The sequence below is a fragment of the Alosa sapidissima genome, chromosome 1 (genome assembly GCF_018492685.1).
Source record: "Alosa sapidissima isolate fAloSap1 chromosome 1, fAloSap1.pri, whole genome shotgun sequence".
Classification (NCBI taxonomy): domain Eukaryota; kingdom Metazoa; phylum Chordata; class Actinopteri; order Clupeiformes; family Clupeidae; genus Alosa; species Alosa sapidissima.
The window spans coordinates 49,127,747-49,144,907 of NC_055957.1; the positions used below are offsets into that span (position 1 = coordinate 49,127,747).

At 42.1% G+C, this 17,161-nt stretch overlaps 1 protein-coding gene across 1 annotated transcript in view; it reads left to right on the forward strand.

The window, feature by feature from the left end:
* The first annotated feature begins 6,058 nt into the window (after nt 1-6,058).
* The window catches only part of slc22a23 (solute carrier family 22 member 23), a 39,605-nt gene continuing 28,502 nt past the window's right edge, over nt 6,059-17,161 (forward strand). The window contains exon 1 of the mRNA XM_042102416.1: nt 6,059-7,148. Within this exon, the coding sequence (XP_041958350.1) occupies nt 6,705-7,148 (444 nt within the window). The 5' untranslated portion in view covers nt 6,059-6,704. The remainder of the gene's footprint in view (nt 7,149-17,161) is intronic.

Sequence of the window (17,161 nt, forward strand, 5' to 3'; positions counted from 1 at the left end):
TAAATGTCCACACCCTCGGTTTTATGTTACACCTGTCTGCAGGCCTACTGCGTTTTGGGCAAAGCACTTAACCCCGAGATGCTCCGGGGAGACTGTCCCTTGTAATAACTGTAAGTTCCTTTGGATAAAAGCGTCAGCCAAATAAATAATTAAGTAGGCTAAGTAAATAGAATGCATCAAGTAATCAGGAAGTGGCATAACATTTTAGAATGGAAAATGTACAAATAATAATGCTTTTAAACTGACACTCTGTAGCTCTTATGTTATGTAGGTTCGAAAAAATGTCAGAAATAGCTGACAGGGGTACACTGTAAAAAATGTGACCAATGGTTACTTAAAAAAATTGTGGCAACAAAGTGACAAGTGATATAATTGAATAGATTTTAAGTACTACAACTTTGATTAAAATTCATTGAATAAGTCAACTAGATTTACACAAAAAAATGAAATACATTGTAATAACAGCAACAGTTAAAATGTGTAAGATTTAGTAATTGCATGCCAAATGATGAGTTATATAGCCTAAAACTATTGAGTAAATCCAAATTAATTTCACAAGCAAAACTGACTTGCATTTACTAACTTTCTATGCAAAATCAATTTAGATTTACTACATATCTGGTCCAACCTAATTTATATTTACTAATTATTTGGGCAAAAGTTATTTATATTTACTAATTATCTGGTGGAATTTGTTATAAGATTACTAAATGTCTGGATGAAGGTTATTTGCATTCATTAAATAAAATTAATTATATAAATCATATTTCAGTGCCTTGTCTAATGCCTTCTAAATCACTAAATATCATACCTTCTTATAATACCAACATTTATTTAAGTTATGTCAACAGATCACCATGCATAAAAATAATAAGAGGTAAACATGTATCATTTCATTTATTTGTGCAACTTTGTCTCCCAGGTTTACCCAACATTTTTTAAATGCAAAATGCATTTGGACTTGTAAGAGACAGAGCAGATAGAATTGGATTAATTTCTACTGGAACGATCACATTACTCATTTGTGTAACTGAAATTCTTTGACTAAATCATGTCCAATTTGCATCCTTGTTGTACACAGTAGAAGCACAAGATAATTTTTCCAATAATAAGTAAAAAAGTCACTTCTCTTAAAATGAGTATGATTGAGCAACTCAAGCATTTGAAGGTAACCATGTGACATTTGACAGAGACTTAACAATTCCTTTTCATTTTGCAAGGGTCCATTTTCCTAAGCTAGCAGTTTGTTCTTGAGAATGTTCACCTTTTGGCTTTGAACAGTCCATCTCAAAGAGGAGTTTCTGGAGGATTTCAAACGTATATCTGGGCTCCTTGGTATAGGCCAGATTCACTGAATATGTCCACCCAAGGAGCATGGAGCAAGCCCTTGGAAAGTTATCCAGAGCAGTCAGAACTTTCATTCCCTCTACCACGATACCAACGTCATCGGGACCCTCTGATGTATTGGTCTCGATGCTGTTGATTTCCATTTTTTATACAGCAAGGTCCTGTGGCACACTATCTTCATCAGCCTCCTGGAATAGTAAGAACATTGTGTATGACTGTTCAGCCCTGCATTGATGAGTATTTTACTCTACATTCACAAAGACAGGCTGGTCACCTATCAACCTATCTCTAAAGTCATTCGTTAAGCCAAGGGTCAGCAACTGGATAGTGTTAATTTCGTCAGACGAGACGAGAGGAAATATGTTCGTCAACGACCTTTTTTTTCATGACTAAGACGAGACGATGATGAGACGGCAGTATTGTCCTGAAACACTGACTAAGACTATCTTAAGATGCATTATTGTTGACGAAAAAAGACGAGACTAAAATGTTTTGCATGAAATAAAAACTAAGATAAAATCTCTCTTCATTTTCGTCTACAAAATGAGAAGACAGAACATCTAGCTGTTATGTTTTCAAAATATTCCGAATGAGTTCATACGCAACAGCTTTCCTGTAGGCTAGTCTACGTGCTGTTGCTGCAACCCTGTGGCTGCAACACGAAACTACATGGAACAAGAACACTGGAGATTTCTGCAAGAGTTAGCAAGCTAACTACCTAAGCTTTATGCCACAATGCTACATACCCAAAAGTTGAAGCTTCTCTCATACAAATTAACATCCCCCAGAATGTCCATACGAAAATGTTCATCATGTAATGTCAATTATTTAACTAGTTAGACTGATGATGCAAAGTTTGCTAGCAAGTAAGCTAATATGGAAAGTTCGCTAGCAGGTTAGCTATGGCTAAGATGGAGAGTCTGATTGGGGAATGTGTTGTGTTTGGGCGCATATCGCCATCTAGCGAGGCGGAGTAAAACATTAATACTTTGGCCTATGACAGTGTTTCTCAAACTTTTTCAGTTTCAGGACCAGGGCCCTGTGGACACACAATATTATTGGAAAATTGAGATGTGTGAAACACTATTTGACTCAAATGGTAATCAGAAATAATTTGTTATAAAAAAAGACTAAAATGTGTTGACTAAAACTGACTAAGACTAAGATACCTTTAGTTTTCTTTTGACTACATATATATATATATTCTATATATACAGTCTATGGTATAGCCTATATAGTTATATATAACACGCTTAGATAAGAGGCAGCATATATATAGCCTGCTGTAGCCTATAACATTATACCGCACTTTTCACATGAAATTGTCATATTTTAGCTAGACACTGTTTAGCCCTTGCTTTAGGCTAAGTAGAAACAAAGACAAGACTGAATATAACCAGCTTCAGTTTGAGTTAGACTACAGCACAGCAAAATTGATTTGCGAACTTACAGTAGATAAAAATAATGTCCGACTGCATAGGGCTATATGTGCAACAATAAATGAAACGGGTCTTACCTTTGGGAAAGTTTCCATGAAATGTGTGTGTTCCATCTATGTGGCGCGAAATGCCTTGAGTGGAAATGTAACTAAGGTGATTAAAAACAACAATCTCCCAATGAGTAAAATTTACTAATTTTCTGTATCTTTGACTTTCCTGATGATATTAAATACTACTCAGTGATTTACAGCTAATTTTATTCACACAAAACTGAGTAAAATGCAATTAACAAATACTTGAAAATTGTTGAATTCCACTCAATTTGATTCCAAACTACACATAGCCTTTTTTATTATGTATAGCTCACTATAATTTATTTATTAAATATTAATTAACCCCAGTCTCAGTTTTTACAGTGTACATAACATATGTTTAGATTAATTAGAACTGTGTGTGCATGTATGTGTATGTGTGCGTGTGTGTGTGTGTGTGTATGTATATATATATATATATATATATATATATATATATATATATATATATATATATATATATATATATATATATATATATGTGTGTGTGTGTGTGTGTGTGTGTGCATGTGTGTGTCTGAGAGGGCATACTGTACTGTAACTCAGGTGTGACAGGGTGGTGCTTTCACTCATTCAACACCTACTGCCGCCGCCAGTAAGGGTGTGGCAGTTCAATGGTCTTCTTTTCTCAACTCAAAGCATCCGAACACACACACACACACACACACACACACACACACACACACCTCTATGTTGTCATGGACTCTGCCTTCACTCTTGACTCATGTCCAGACAGAAAGATAATCATGAATCATCAGTCATCCACTTCATGCTCCTATCTATGCCACACCCTGATTCTCATCAGATCTATGTCTTATGTCTAAAGTCTCACCTTTGATAGCATTGAGGACCATGGTGTTGATGTTTCTGTGTAGAAGTAAAACATTCATCTAGTCCTTGAACGTATAGTTTCAAATGGTGTTAGCTTTTTTGGAGTGATTATTATATTGTCACTCAAACTGTTTTTATTTCTGTCCTTCCAAATTATGCAAGTGGTTCACATTTGTTGACGCTATAGCGTATATCATATTAATGTTACATTTTTGTACTATCTTTTATTAGATAGATTCTTCGTCCATTGTACTTTCACTACAGTGAGTCTCACACATAGGCCACACCAGAGTACCGGGCATCTTCCGCATACAGAAGGACATACTACAATAGGCTCTCTGGTAAGTATGCGGGCATGCTGCCGAGGTGCCACACCCATGTGTCTGCTTTTACAGTGAATAAGTGTGTGATTATGCCAGTCCAGACACAGCACATGTGTCAGAGTCGTGTGTGAGCCACTCAAAACACCTGCTCTAGCAGACACCTGAGAGCAATGATAATGACTGGGCTCCTGTCCCCCCACCACTACCCCCAGCCTTACCCTTTTACCTTCAGTGTCGATGGCATGGCAACAAAGCCAATATATCTGTGTAAATACCAGGGGAAGAGGGGAAGAGGAAGGACATTGACCTGATCTTTCGACTTTCTTTCTCTCTCTCTCTCTCTGGGATAGCGGCAAACTGTGATAGTGACATACTGTGTATATTAGCTGTTATCATCCTCATAAAGCAAATTTAAAATGCTCTAAACATGCATTCTTTCCCTTTTCCATGTCCCATCATTAAGATGCATGATAAGAAACATACATTTTGGTGAAAGGTTGTTGATATTTGAGGTCAGTAGCCAATGACATTGCACTCCTCCTTGAATTGAAAGTGTTTGGCTGGCCTAATGTGGTGATATAGGGACATAAGTGAATGTCTTTCAGTTGCATGGTTGAACCAATAACTTGCTTAGAAAGTCAGAGAATCTCTGCTGAGAGTGCCTGGGGACAAATACTGTTTCAACATAAACTCTAACTGCTGACTGTAGCCAGTTCTCTGCAAACATGGGTGTGAGCCATCAGCACACCTGAAACCGTGTCCACAGCAACGGGTACAGTCATTTGAACCAAAACAAACATATTCCCATGAAGTCAGGAGGAGTCAGTTAGACCACAGGTTTGTACTTGAAGCTTGGCATCGTCAGTGCAGCAGAATACTTTTATAGACCTAGCATCCAGTTTGTTTAGGTGGTGATCTCATGTGTGAATGGAGAGATTGTCCACAGACCACTGAGGCCACATGGAAAACTTCTGCTGACAATAATTGAGCCAATCTTTTTAGATGGCATGAGCCCAGTGCACACCTTTAGGCATGCATACCATGATTATGTCAATGAAAAGAATGATTTTAGTCAAATCCATTCAATTCAGTTGAATTGAATTTATACCAAAAATGATAATTGCCTCAATGCACTTTATGAAGGCTAACACAGAGCTTGAACTCAGTAGACTAAATGCTTAGTGGCCTTAGGCTACTGGTTCAACTAAGTTAAACAGAAATAAAACAAAAATAGCCTAAGTGATAATGACAAAAAAATTATACATCTAAAGAAGGAATAAACATTTATGTTGTGACTTGACCTATGTCCAACATGTCATTTGGACATGACATCCAGTCCAACATTGAATGACCAATAGGGTGTAATGTTATCTTCACAGTATTATATCATTATAACCAGCAGATGGCGCATTTGTTTCACTCTGTAACTGGCATTTCACTAAATAAGTATTGCTACAAGGTGCATTCTGGCATGTCCGCCCAATATCAAAGTTATGCTTAAGCCTTCCTATTACAACACAATTATATCAAGAAAAGACACAACAAGAAACAGAACAACATTCACATGATCACTGCTCATTTTTAATAATTTTGTAACACCACCAGAGGACGGCAACAACTAGGTTATGATTTCAAATAATTTCTACAGAGAGAGAGAGAGAGAGAGAGAGAGAGAGAGATTATAGATCTTGGATAACACAAATATATGCCGTATATATTTTCATGTGTTTTCATATGTTGTTACAATTGTCTTTGCTGGTTTACATGCAGAGTAGGCCTATTAAGCCAGTATTGTCAACTGGTAAAACCAATTACTTGAAAGCAAAAACAGTTCATACAAATGAAACTCTCAGATGCAGCGGAAATCTCCAGCAGATGTGCATGTTAACTGAGGAGCGTATTTTCCTCATACAAACCATCTTCAAACTGATTATGACCAAAGTGGACATCGAAGGGGTTAGTAATACAAAGAAACCCCTTGTTACACATGACGCCCAATGGAGTTCCGTGGGAGAATTCTCCAATCAAAGTTTAGGGGTGACAGGCAAGGGCGGAGGTTTGAGTAGGAACCGCCTCTGAACGTACCGGCTAGATATCTGAGTATTCGTGTGTGGAGGACGCACGGTTCAGTGAGAAAGGGAGAATTTGTTGTATTACTTTTAAAGAATTTGTTGTTTGAAACGTAGTAGAGGTGGGTCTACCCGACTATTCCAATGACATAGTTTTCATTTGTTGAGGGGACTATGTCAACCACAGCATCAGGGGCTTGGCGTTTGGACAGGTGTGTTACCTGTGGCTGGCAGCTACAGAGAAGGGGTTGGCTTAGTCGTTTCACGTCTCCTTCCGGCACAGTGCGTTCTGACGAGGTGACCATACACACACAGATTGTGGAAAGTGGAGGTACAACATTCCTGATGAGCTTGTAGGCTGTCTATTTGTCACCATGGTTTTCCTGAAGAGTTTCTAGCCAGTGCACCGTTTAAGTAGACTGCTTGTTAAACCTCGTCGACATTAAATCCATACTTTTGGAGGAAAACCAAGCACGCCACGTCTGGATCTCTCAGAATTGCCTGGTTGATTGGGCACAGCGTTCTCCAGTGCGGGGGCACTGACGCATTGTGGAGTCGACGGGTTGAACTGCCAAACCGGCTGCGCTACAGAGGGACGGCTCGATGTGCGAAACCGCGATGGCCGTGGCTCAGCTGGATACGGACGACCACCAACCAGAGAATGGCTTCGTATCACCCGAAACATCGTCTCCGGCTTTGCTATCGCGCATTGACGGCTGCGTCTTGCCATATCTCGGGGGATTTGGAAAATACCAAAAGCAACTCATTGTCCTGACATGGATCCCTGCATTGTTTATAGGATTCAGTCAATTCTCTGACAGTTTCCTCCTCGCTCAACCGAACAACACATGTGTTCTACCGACGATAAACAGCTCCAATCTGACATTGAGTCCTTCCTCATTATTTAATGGTCAAAACAACAGTGGCGTGAGAGCTCCGTATGTATCAAACGGCACGCGCCACAACAACACGGACGATGCTCACTGTAAGTGCACACAGTGGAGGTACGAAATGCAAATGGGACTTCGGGAGAATGTAGTCACAAAGGTAAGGTTAGCAGAGTGTGTTGACTACATCCAACATCAAATGCATAATCCTCACCGTCTTAATGTCTAGATAATGTGTCAATTGCAGGGCGTTACAATGGTTGGCTTCTTGTTGTGCATTTTTTGCCGGGTATATGACTGCATTCACGACTGGCAGGTTCACACACCACTGTATAATTTTCATTCCCGGTGGAATTAGGCCAACCCCGTCTGTTTTAAACTAAGACCCCCAACACCTTCATCAGGCTAGTATATTAGGCGTTATTAGGCTAACCATTAATTCAGTCACATGGAACACCTTGCAGGGAGACAGACTGCCTAACAAAATGACATCGCAGGGTGTCAATACCGCAAAACTGACGCGTGTTACGAGCTTACCAATAATGGCCTGTTCATTCACAGCAGCGTCGAGTGGTCTGTATGCCTGGGTAGGCTAATACTGTACCTACCTAACCCAATAATATGTGGCACCTAAATCACTCGCGAACAATTGGAACAAACTAGGAGTGCGCGTGTTGGTGTGATGGGAGAACATCGGTGGGTTAGACCAGCGTGACTCATCTGAAGCAGCTGATGAGGTGCGAGCTATCACGAAGGGGTGTCACCGGGTTCTCCTCGTGCTGACTGTAGAGGAATGTGCCGCTTGGTGGGCTGTCCGCGAACAGATCTGGTCACTTGCAGACGAAATGGCATACAGTGAGAATAGTGAAGTATTCATTTGCCTTATCCGTACCATTCATTTACTCAACAGCCAGCTGGAATTGTAATCCTTAAATGTTTTATATGTGACGTGTCATTTTGGAGACTGGCCCCAAACCCCCATTTTCTTCCATCTTTGTTAAGCCTCATCAGTGTCTCATCATCAAGGCATTTCTGGAATCTTACGGTGTTGAGCATTGATCTTGTTGTGAGCCTGCTGTCCCCGTTAGTTCATTCTGGCCTTCATCTAGCTCTTTATCTTTTTATGATCTTGCCAAATGAGGGGTTGGTATTATGATGCCAGATGTCCTTCAACTGGTCGTTTATGGACAGTTTCAGGCCTTCTCCCAGGAAGAACAGTAACTTCAGTACCCCCCCCCCCCCCCCCCCCCACACACACACACACACACACACACATACATTCACATAACATGGAGACTTTATGACTCTCCATGTCATTAGCCCTGTAAGAGAATTATGAAAACACAAAAATAGCTAGATCAATTTGGTTGTGAAATTTGTATCCAGAAATTGACTTAGTATTGCTACATAGTGCCTTGTCTACCATGTGTCACACCATGTTCTATTTATGTTTCTAGTCAAAGGTTGAGTATGTTTGCCAAGGGCCTTGTCAAGTGTGGAACACTTGTGTAGAGTCAGGTTCTCCTCCTCAAATGTAATGGCACATATGGTACTATCAGTATAGAGGCCAGGGGGTGTATGGCCAGTGGATGTTGCTGCTGCTTGATTATTGCATGAATGGCAGTAGCCAGTGCCTGAGTTGTCATAACGCATAGATCAAGCAGTGTTGCCCTTTGACTCAGTGGTCACCTTACAAAATGTAGTTTGCCGCTCTATTAATCAGTGGCACTTATGCAACTGCTTGGACTTTACTGCCGGCCATGGATGTTAGACTGTGATTAACATGATGGCTTGTTAATGAAGCAGTTAGCGGTGCTGTTGATGCAGTGCAGTTATTAAGAGAATGTTACAAATGAACAAAGCACTATGTCCAGTATTGACCATGAACAGACTATCAGAAGGAAGCTCTTGAAAGTAAAGAAGTAATCTACCTGAAATTGCCCACTTGCTCAATTAATCATTTACTGTATTATGCTGATATTATTGTGAGTAAAAAAATAGTTTGTAGAAAAATAATCAGAATATGTTCTCATTATTGTTCAGTTATATGCTCAGGACACAAGTTGCCTTTTTTAGCGAAGCTGCTTTAGATTGCCAGGAATGCTAAGTTTAGACAGTGATTAAATTAATCCCTATTAAACAGCATCTAGTTACAGTGCTACTCATCTTTTGTGTGCATCATGTTTAGTAATATTTGCAGAAAGGTCTAGTCTACTTTGTGCTAATGGTCCACAAAACTGCGTATGTCGTCAGACATCTGCTCACGAAAGATAATGTTGCCGTTGTGATAACAGCCAAGCTCCTTTTTACCCTGTGGTGAACCAATCTGAACACATAATGCTTATAAACACATGTTCTGCAAGTTAGTGATAATGAAAGCCAAGTAAGCCTTTTCTTTGTGCTTTTCAAAATGTAGGCATACAGTTGTGGGTAATATGTGTTGAATTGAGTGGGAGAGCTGAGAGCACAAGGAGTGTTTCTTAATATGTTAGAGATACTTGCCAGTCAATAAACATTAAACTTAGTCAGTAGTCAATCACGGCCCAATATATACAATGATGTTTGTTTTCAAGGATGTTCTTTGTCCTAACCTGAGAGATTAGTATTTTTGGCCCCTGATTTTGTACATTGTTAGGAGACACCGGTTTCAACTCCCACCTTAAATCCTCTTCCTTTGCAGCTCAACACAGAGCCAGGATATAGTGTCATGATACCATGACAGTGCAGATGGGACATAAGTCACATTGGGACTCATGGACTCTGTACAAAGGGAAACCACAGACAGCTTTTACATTTCCACCTGCTATTACAGTAGCTATTAGCTTATCCCTTAAACACAAACCTCTGATATATACGGTAGATTCAAAACATTTATTTGTTTTAACAATATATAATTAGCAGTGAATATTTAACACTCTTACACACACACTCTCACACACCAGTGACATGGGACAAGGCAAGACAGACACCATGAGCCAGAGCTAAGCCCTGTAGGGTTGTCAGTGGGTGGCCAGGACAGCAGGGAACTCTGAGCATCATGCATAGTTATGGGTGGTTCATGTAGTGGCTAAGAAACTGGCCTAGCATACAGTAGTCACAGAAAAAGTCATGGTTTGAATTCCTGGCTCCCACCGTTGTGCTCTTGAGCAAGGCACTCAACCCCAGGTGGCTGCAGGGTGACTGGTCCCTGCAGTTAGTATCTGTAAGTCGCTTTGGATAAAAAGCGTCAGCTAAATGCATAAGTAAGAAAGACTACACACACGTTTTTTTTTTTCTTCTTCAGAAAGGCAAGTTTCATCTCGAGACTTGAGAGTTCTTGGACAGTATTCAGGGTTCATCCACACTCTGTCCAGCTCCGCTCCGGAGTCGCCCCGTTATCTGCACTCCCTCTGAGAGAGCGGCGGGCGGGGGAGCACTGCGAGCGATAAGGCTCAGCTCACAAGCAGCGACGGGGCTCCCCAGGGGACAGAAAGTGCAGGGCCGCTGAAGGTTGCTCTAATTGAAGCCCAGGCCCGGTGGGCACATGTTAATGGGAACCGCGCTCTAATGAATAAGAGTGGATCATCGCTGACAGACACACAGGGGGAGGTCCCAGTGGAATCACCCTACATTGCTTATACATTCCAATGGCTAACCCATGATGGAGACACTGGGGATCATTCAGTGGAAATGATGGAGACTAGGAAAGACTCCACTCATGATGAGTCAGCAAGGGTTGTTTTATGGCTCATGTTTAATAAGCAAAAAGTAAATAGAAAGAAATGTGATACCAAACTGCAGGACAAGAGTTGTAAACATATTTGAGGAAGGTCATAAAGTTTAGCCTTGCCTGGATTCTGTTCTTCTGTTGACATATTTAGAAGTAACTAGTGACCGACAATCACGGCACCTTGTTAAGATGTATCTCTCTTTTTGGTTTTCACAATACACATACGTGTGTGTGTGTCTGCGTGTGTCTGTGTGTGTGTGTGTGTCTGTCTGTGTGTGTGTGTGTGGGAGTGTACTTTATATACCGGTATGTCAAATTCAGCAAAACTGATCTGCAGTTGGTCTCAAGCTACAACTGGCTTAACGTTTTAACTCATCACAGCATGTGTTTATCAGAGCACATAGCAAGTTCATGGAGGGAATGTGACAATATGAGGCAGTGTCCCTTCACTTAGTGTTTATCCAGCTGTTTGGAGCAAGTGGATGACCCCCATTGGTGCTCCAGAGGAAATGTGGCTGGGTGGATCGAGTGGCCTGTGAGATATCAGCTTGGCACTTATACAGCACAACACACAGATTTACCGGCTCAGTTAGGATCCTGAGGATATAAAAGCCTTTGCAAAGAACATCATGAAACAGACACCCTTATTTTATCTAAATAAGTATCTAAAGGAAAATTGGTCATGCTTGGGCGTGGATTTAGCAAAAACTATACGGTCAGATTCGGGGCCCCTTAACGTATAGTGGGAAAATGAAAAATGATAGTCCAGATAGCTCAGTGATAGTCTTAGGGGCCTTGCTGTTGGTGTGCTGTTGGCCTATGTTTTGAGCTGCTTGTACATGGCCTCCGGTTCTGGGCGTATGTCTCACATAGATATCGAGATATGAGGGGCTCCTGGGATGTACAGAGAGGGTAGCACAGAGAACGTGTGTGTGCGCGTGCGTGTGTGTGTGTGTGCGCGCACATGCGTGTGGCGGTGCGTGTGTATGTGTGTGTGTGTGATTTAGGCAGTGAAGGAGAGCCAGGCAGGAAGAGCATACAGATGTGTAAGTTAGTGTGTATGTTTGCTTGTGCGCTCATCAGAAACAGTGAGGCAGGGACCAGTTGTACCATGGCATACTGACACACCAGTGCTAGTGGAGGGACAAAGCCGATCTGTCTCTCTCGCCCACTCTCTCTTTCTCTCTTTCTCTCTGTCTCACTCTCTCTTTCTCTCTTTCTCACTCTCTCTTTCTCTCTGTCTCTCTGTCTCTCTGTCTCACTCTCCCTTTCTCTCTGTCTCACTCTCTCTTTCTCTCTTTCTCTCTGTCTCACTGTCTCACTCTCACTCTCTTTCTTTTCTGCTCAGCTCCAGCCATCAGAGCCACGCACACACACACAGCTCCCAGACAGGAGAGGAGGCCAGAGCATGATGGGTGCTATGTACATTCTTTCTTTCTTTCCTTCTTTCTTTCTTTCTTTCTTCTTTCTCTCTCTCTCTCTCTCCCTCTCTCTATCTCTTTCTTTCTTTCTTTCTCTCTCTATCCCTCTCTCTATCTCTTTCTTTCTTTCTTTCTTTCTTTCTTTCTTTCTTTCTTTTTAGTCTTTCATTTTAGTCTTAGTGTCTCTATCTATCTATCTATCTATCTATCTATCTATCTCACTCACTCACTTACACATACATAGACACATGAAGTGCACACACCTGCTAAATGTATAAAGTAGCATCAAGACAATGCAGTCTCATCGCAATCCATTACTTGACCTACTTATCAGTCTCAGAAAATATATGCACAGTATATGTATATGCAACAGAGGGGAAAATAGGAATGTGAAAACAAGAGTGTGAGGGGGAGAAACTGGACAAATGAGTGTTGAAAGCAGCACTCATCCATCAGTGCCCCTCCCTCCCTCGTTCCCGCGCTCTCTTGCTCTCTCCCTACCTCCCTCCCTCTGACACACAGAGCAGCGCTTCATGGTGGGCCCATGGTGTGACAGCCTGTTGTCCTTGTGCTAAACGTGGCACTGTTCCTCTCAGACACTGAGGTCACACACTGAAATGAAATTGTGTGTGTGTGTGTGTGTGTGTGTGTGTGCGCGCTACATAATGCATAGTGCTATCTTATGCTAAAGCTTTGTTTGGTTAGTATTCCATTTGTGTGCAAACTGAAAAGAGAATAAAAATGTTACATGTATACACATAACAAAACTGCAAGAAGGAACATGACCTGCTTTCATTGCACATCATTGCATTTTATGTCATCTTATGTTTTTATTGCACTTCATTTGAAGCTACTCTAAGCTGGCAGACCACATTCTGCTTTCACGTCTAAGTTTGTTTCGTCAGCATTTAAGTAGCAAGTCAAAGTGCCAGGCCACATTTTCTGAGTTTTAGGCTCCATCCACATTATTCCGTTTTCATTTTAAAACTTTCAAAATTTCATTTTGAATACGATCTCCATCCACAAGCACCGTTGCAAATTAACCCTTAAAGGTGTAGGTTTTTGAACGTTCTAAGTTCCGCAACAATTGAAGGTTCTAAAATTCTATGTTGAATTCAATGAACCCAGATATTCTTTAGAATGTTAATTTCCCAACATTCCCATCACACCGGTGTGACGGTACTCCTTTAAGGGTTAAAGATATCTTGTCCGTAAGGACACCTCAGTGGTGGACACCTGAACACAAGGGCAGTGGTGGACACCTGAACACAAGGGCAGTGGTGGACACCTGAACACAAGGGCGGTGGTGGACACCTGAACACAAGGGCAGTGGTGGACACCTGAACTCAGATCACATGTACATTCACACAATTGTCAGCGTAGTAAAATGCAGGATTTAACTGTACTACAGATGCTACCAAAGAAAGCAAGGCCAGTAAAGCTTGTATTTTGGTCACCATGTTGTATTCAGACAGGCAAGTAGTGGAGGTCTAAGTGAGTCATGCAGAATCAAGAATCACCATTAAAACACAAAGCTGGAGGTTTGAATATGGGGCCGACAGTGTTTCGAAATTGTTCTGTTTCAGGAGCTCAAAAACACCCGACGAGTGTAGACGAGAGGTCTAAAATCTATCAAGTGTCTCGGATTCAAAAGAAAATGGAATCGTGTGGATGTAGCCATAGAGAGGTAAATCCCAAACACAGATGAGATGATGTAGTTTCTATAAGTGTAGTGTGTGTGCCATGACGTGTGTGTGTGCCATGACATGTGTGTGTGTGTCTGCAGAGAGAGAGAGAGAAATGAAAAGTCAGTGTTGCTAACTATGGTTGAGGCCTGTGCCTCTATTTTGTATGTTACCGTGAAGAGACGCAAGGAAGCAGAAGTGTGTGTGTGTGTGTGTGTGTGTATGAGAGAGAGTGTGAGTGTGTGCAGTGCATCTTTAATTACGCCATCTGAACCACAGGAGAGTTTATGCTCATTAATGCAGAGTGCAATGGAGTGAGTGAGCTTTGTCTCTTATCCAGCAAGTGTAGCGATTTTGGACCTATATTGTTAAAGCTCTCTGTTTCTTATTTGCTCTCTCTCTCTCTCTCTCAAACACATGCACACACACATACAGTACACTTTTCTTTTGTTATGTAGTAATAATCCCTCTCAACCAGAGACGACCAAACCTTGCTGATAACCAAGGACTCTGTTGCTAGGCAGTAACTATGCGGCAGCCTCTATCTCTCACTCTCTTTCTCTCTTTCTCACATATCCTCACGCAGTCTGCCAGCTCCCCTCCCGTTCTCCTCTCCACCCCCCCCCTCCTTTTTATTCACCTCTTTTTTTCATTTCATTCTCATGGTTTTTCCTCCCAGTGTGAGCAGCACAGGTGAACTGAATGCACCAGTGTAGTTGATCAGGCGTATCCTCTCTCTCTCTCTCTCTCTCTCTCTCTATTTTCTCTCTTGTCGGTCACGCACTTTGATGGACCGTTAAGTGATGCTGTTGCTGTACGACCTGTGCAAGCTCAGTGCTCGGTCCATTGCATGGGATGTGGTTTAAATTCACTGGAGACTCTCGGTAGCCCCAGCAGGGTGTCGCTCCCGCTGACAGGACGACTGTGGAGAAGGATTGTCATGCCAGCAAACCAACACAACCTGCGTGTACGTGAAGAATGTCAATATGCTCTCCCTCACTGTCCTCAATTAGTGGCCTATCAGAGATATTAGTCGTCACATTATGCACGGACATCTGATATCATGTCTGACAAGTGTGACATTTGGGATAATGTTTGAAAGCCGCCCTGAACATCCCACGGTCGTGTCCTGTTTGGTCAGTTGAGTGTGCTTGTTGGACTATCTATATCCAACCACCAGCAAAGGATAGGGTGCTAGAGACTAAAGGTCCCAGGGATAGTGTAGAGCACCGTAGAGCTCGGCCTTGCCCTTTATGGAATTGCATATTTATTGTGGCCATAGCCTGTGAATGAGCTTGGTAAACTAGCTGGCAGCTGAAAAGGAACATGAAAAGGTTCCGATCAGGCCACTGTACTTCCCTCTTCAGGGTCATCTACTCTCTTTCACATCTGAACGCCGCACAATGTAAGCTATGGATCACAGCCAGTGAAACAGATTTCAACTCTGGTGGGTACGACCCCTCTTACGCCGGTGGATTAATGGCCTGATCTCATGTAGACCTGTTTCAGCTGCTAGTAAGCTATGCGGTATCACTTTCCAGGTACAACTGCGCAAGTGGTATTTGTTTGTTTAGGCCTTGTTGCCAGGTGACATCGATACTGAAAGTTTGAGTGACTTGAAATGAGCCATAGTGACTACCATCAAGTTTGTCACATAAGGCACCATGTCAACCTTGGGTTTTGTTGACACAGTGAGAAGATAAGATTGTCCCACTGGTCAGGACATTACAAAAAAATTCCATTCACCACTGGGAATTTGCCGAATTCTCTCTCAGCTCTGCCAAAAGAGGGGAATCTACTTGAGGTGTTTTGGGGGATTTTTTTTCTTGACATGACTAATCAATAATCCCCTTTGTTTTGCTGTAACAGTCTTTGTGGTTATGCAACGGTAATTATGCGAACAGTAAGCGCACCCTGACTCAGGCTCAGATGAGAAATCCTCAAATTCAGCCCAGGAGCTGCCTTATCACCCAGGCAACTCGGGAATGTGTCACTGGGTCCACGGCTGCCAAGGCACCGCGACTGTCTGTCTGGTCCAGTGCAACAGCCCTCCTAGACATGTGGCTAGCATGGCTCATGCGACTGCAATGGGGTCAAGGAAGGGGGCCACACTGGGGGGGGGGGGTTATTGTACAGTGTGTTACACCTGTCACCCAGACACCCCAGCCTCGCCCATGACCTACACACACACACACACACACACACACACACACACACACACACACTAATCCCTCCCATCCAGGCCAGCTGGGATCACAGAGGGGTTCCAGAACACAAAGAGTCCAGTATTCCAACCGTCCCACTGAATAGAACGCTGCATGGTGTGTGTCACAGCTGAGCTTTCTCGCACAAAGACAGGCAGAGAGAGAGAGAGGGAGGGAGAGAGAGAGAGGCCAAGGGACAGGGGGAGAGAAGACAGGGGTGTGGGGTTGATAGAGCACTGCAGAGCTCTTGACCATCAGATCGACAGCACTCTGTCGTTTTTAATCTCTAGAGTACACTTGCTTTATGATTCTTATTGATAAGATCCTTTAGTTGGCCTGAAGTATAGTGACCTATGTGTGGAAACACTCTCAGATGTCTTTATCAGTATATAGATGGCTATATATAGAACCTCTATAAAGCACATTACATGCTTTATCAAGGAAATGTGATTATAGAATCCCTTTAGTAGCCATAGCTAAGCTTCACAGGAAGTTTGGATAGGTGGCTCAATATGTTGATGTTAAAGGACATGCTTTCCTACCAGCAGCCATACAGAGTAGCAAAGTGATGTTGCGATTTCTTTATCTGAAATATTCTCACCACAATGTCATGCTGTATGCTTAAGGTTAATGATGTGAAAACATTAGAAGGAGGGAGGTGCCCAGTCAACTAAAGGATCCCTTGTGGGGCCACTTCACTTGAATTGCAAAACAAGTTTTTTTTTTTTCCACTCATGGAACATCAACATCTTCAGTAGCCTATTTCAGGGTCTTTTTCAAACTTCTGTCTGCCAAGTACAGCCACGGAAAAGGCTGTGCAGATGTGACTGATCTTTCATGACCTGTTTTTCACTGACTGATCTTTCATCATGATAATAATGCAATAGTATTATTACATTGTGATGCCACAGATAATGAAGGGGAAAAAAGAAGTCATAAAATCATGCCAACATCAAATGATGGTGCTAATATATAAACAATACAATAGCACTTGAAGGCTCGCTGCTGGCTGTGGGACTGTTTTAATGGCAGCTCTCAGTGGCTTGCTTCAGCATGTCCACCTGCAAGTCTTATTTAGACATATTTGTCTATTCTGACAATTCTGACTCCCTCAGCTTGTGGTTTAGGGTCATGGGTCAGCAAGGGCTTTACAG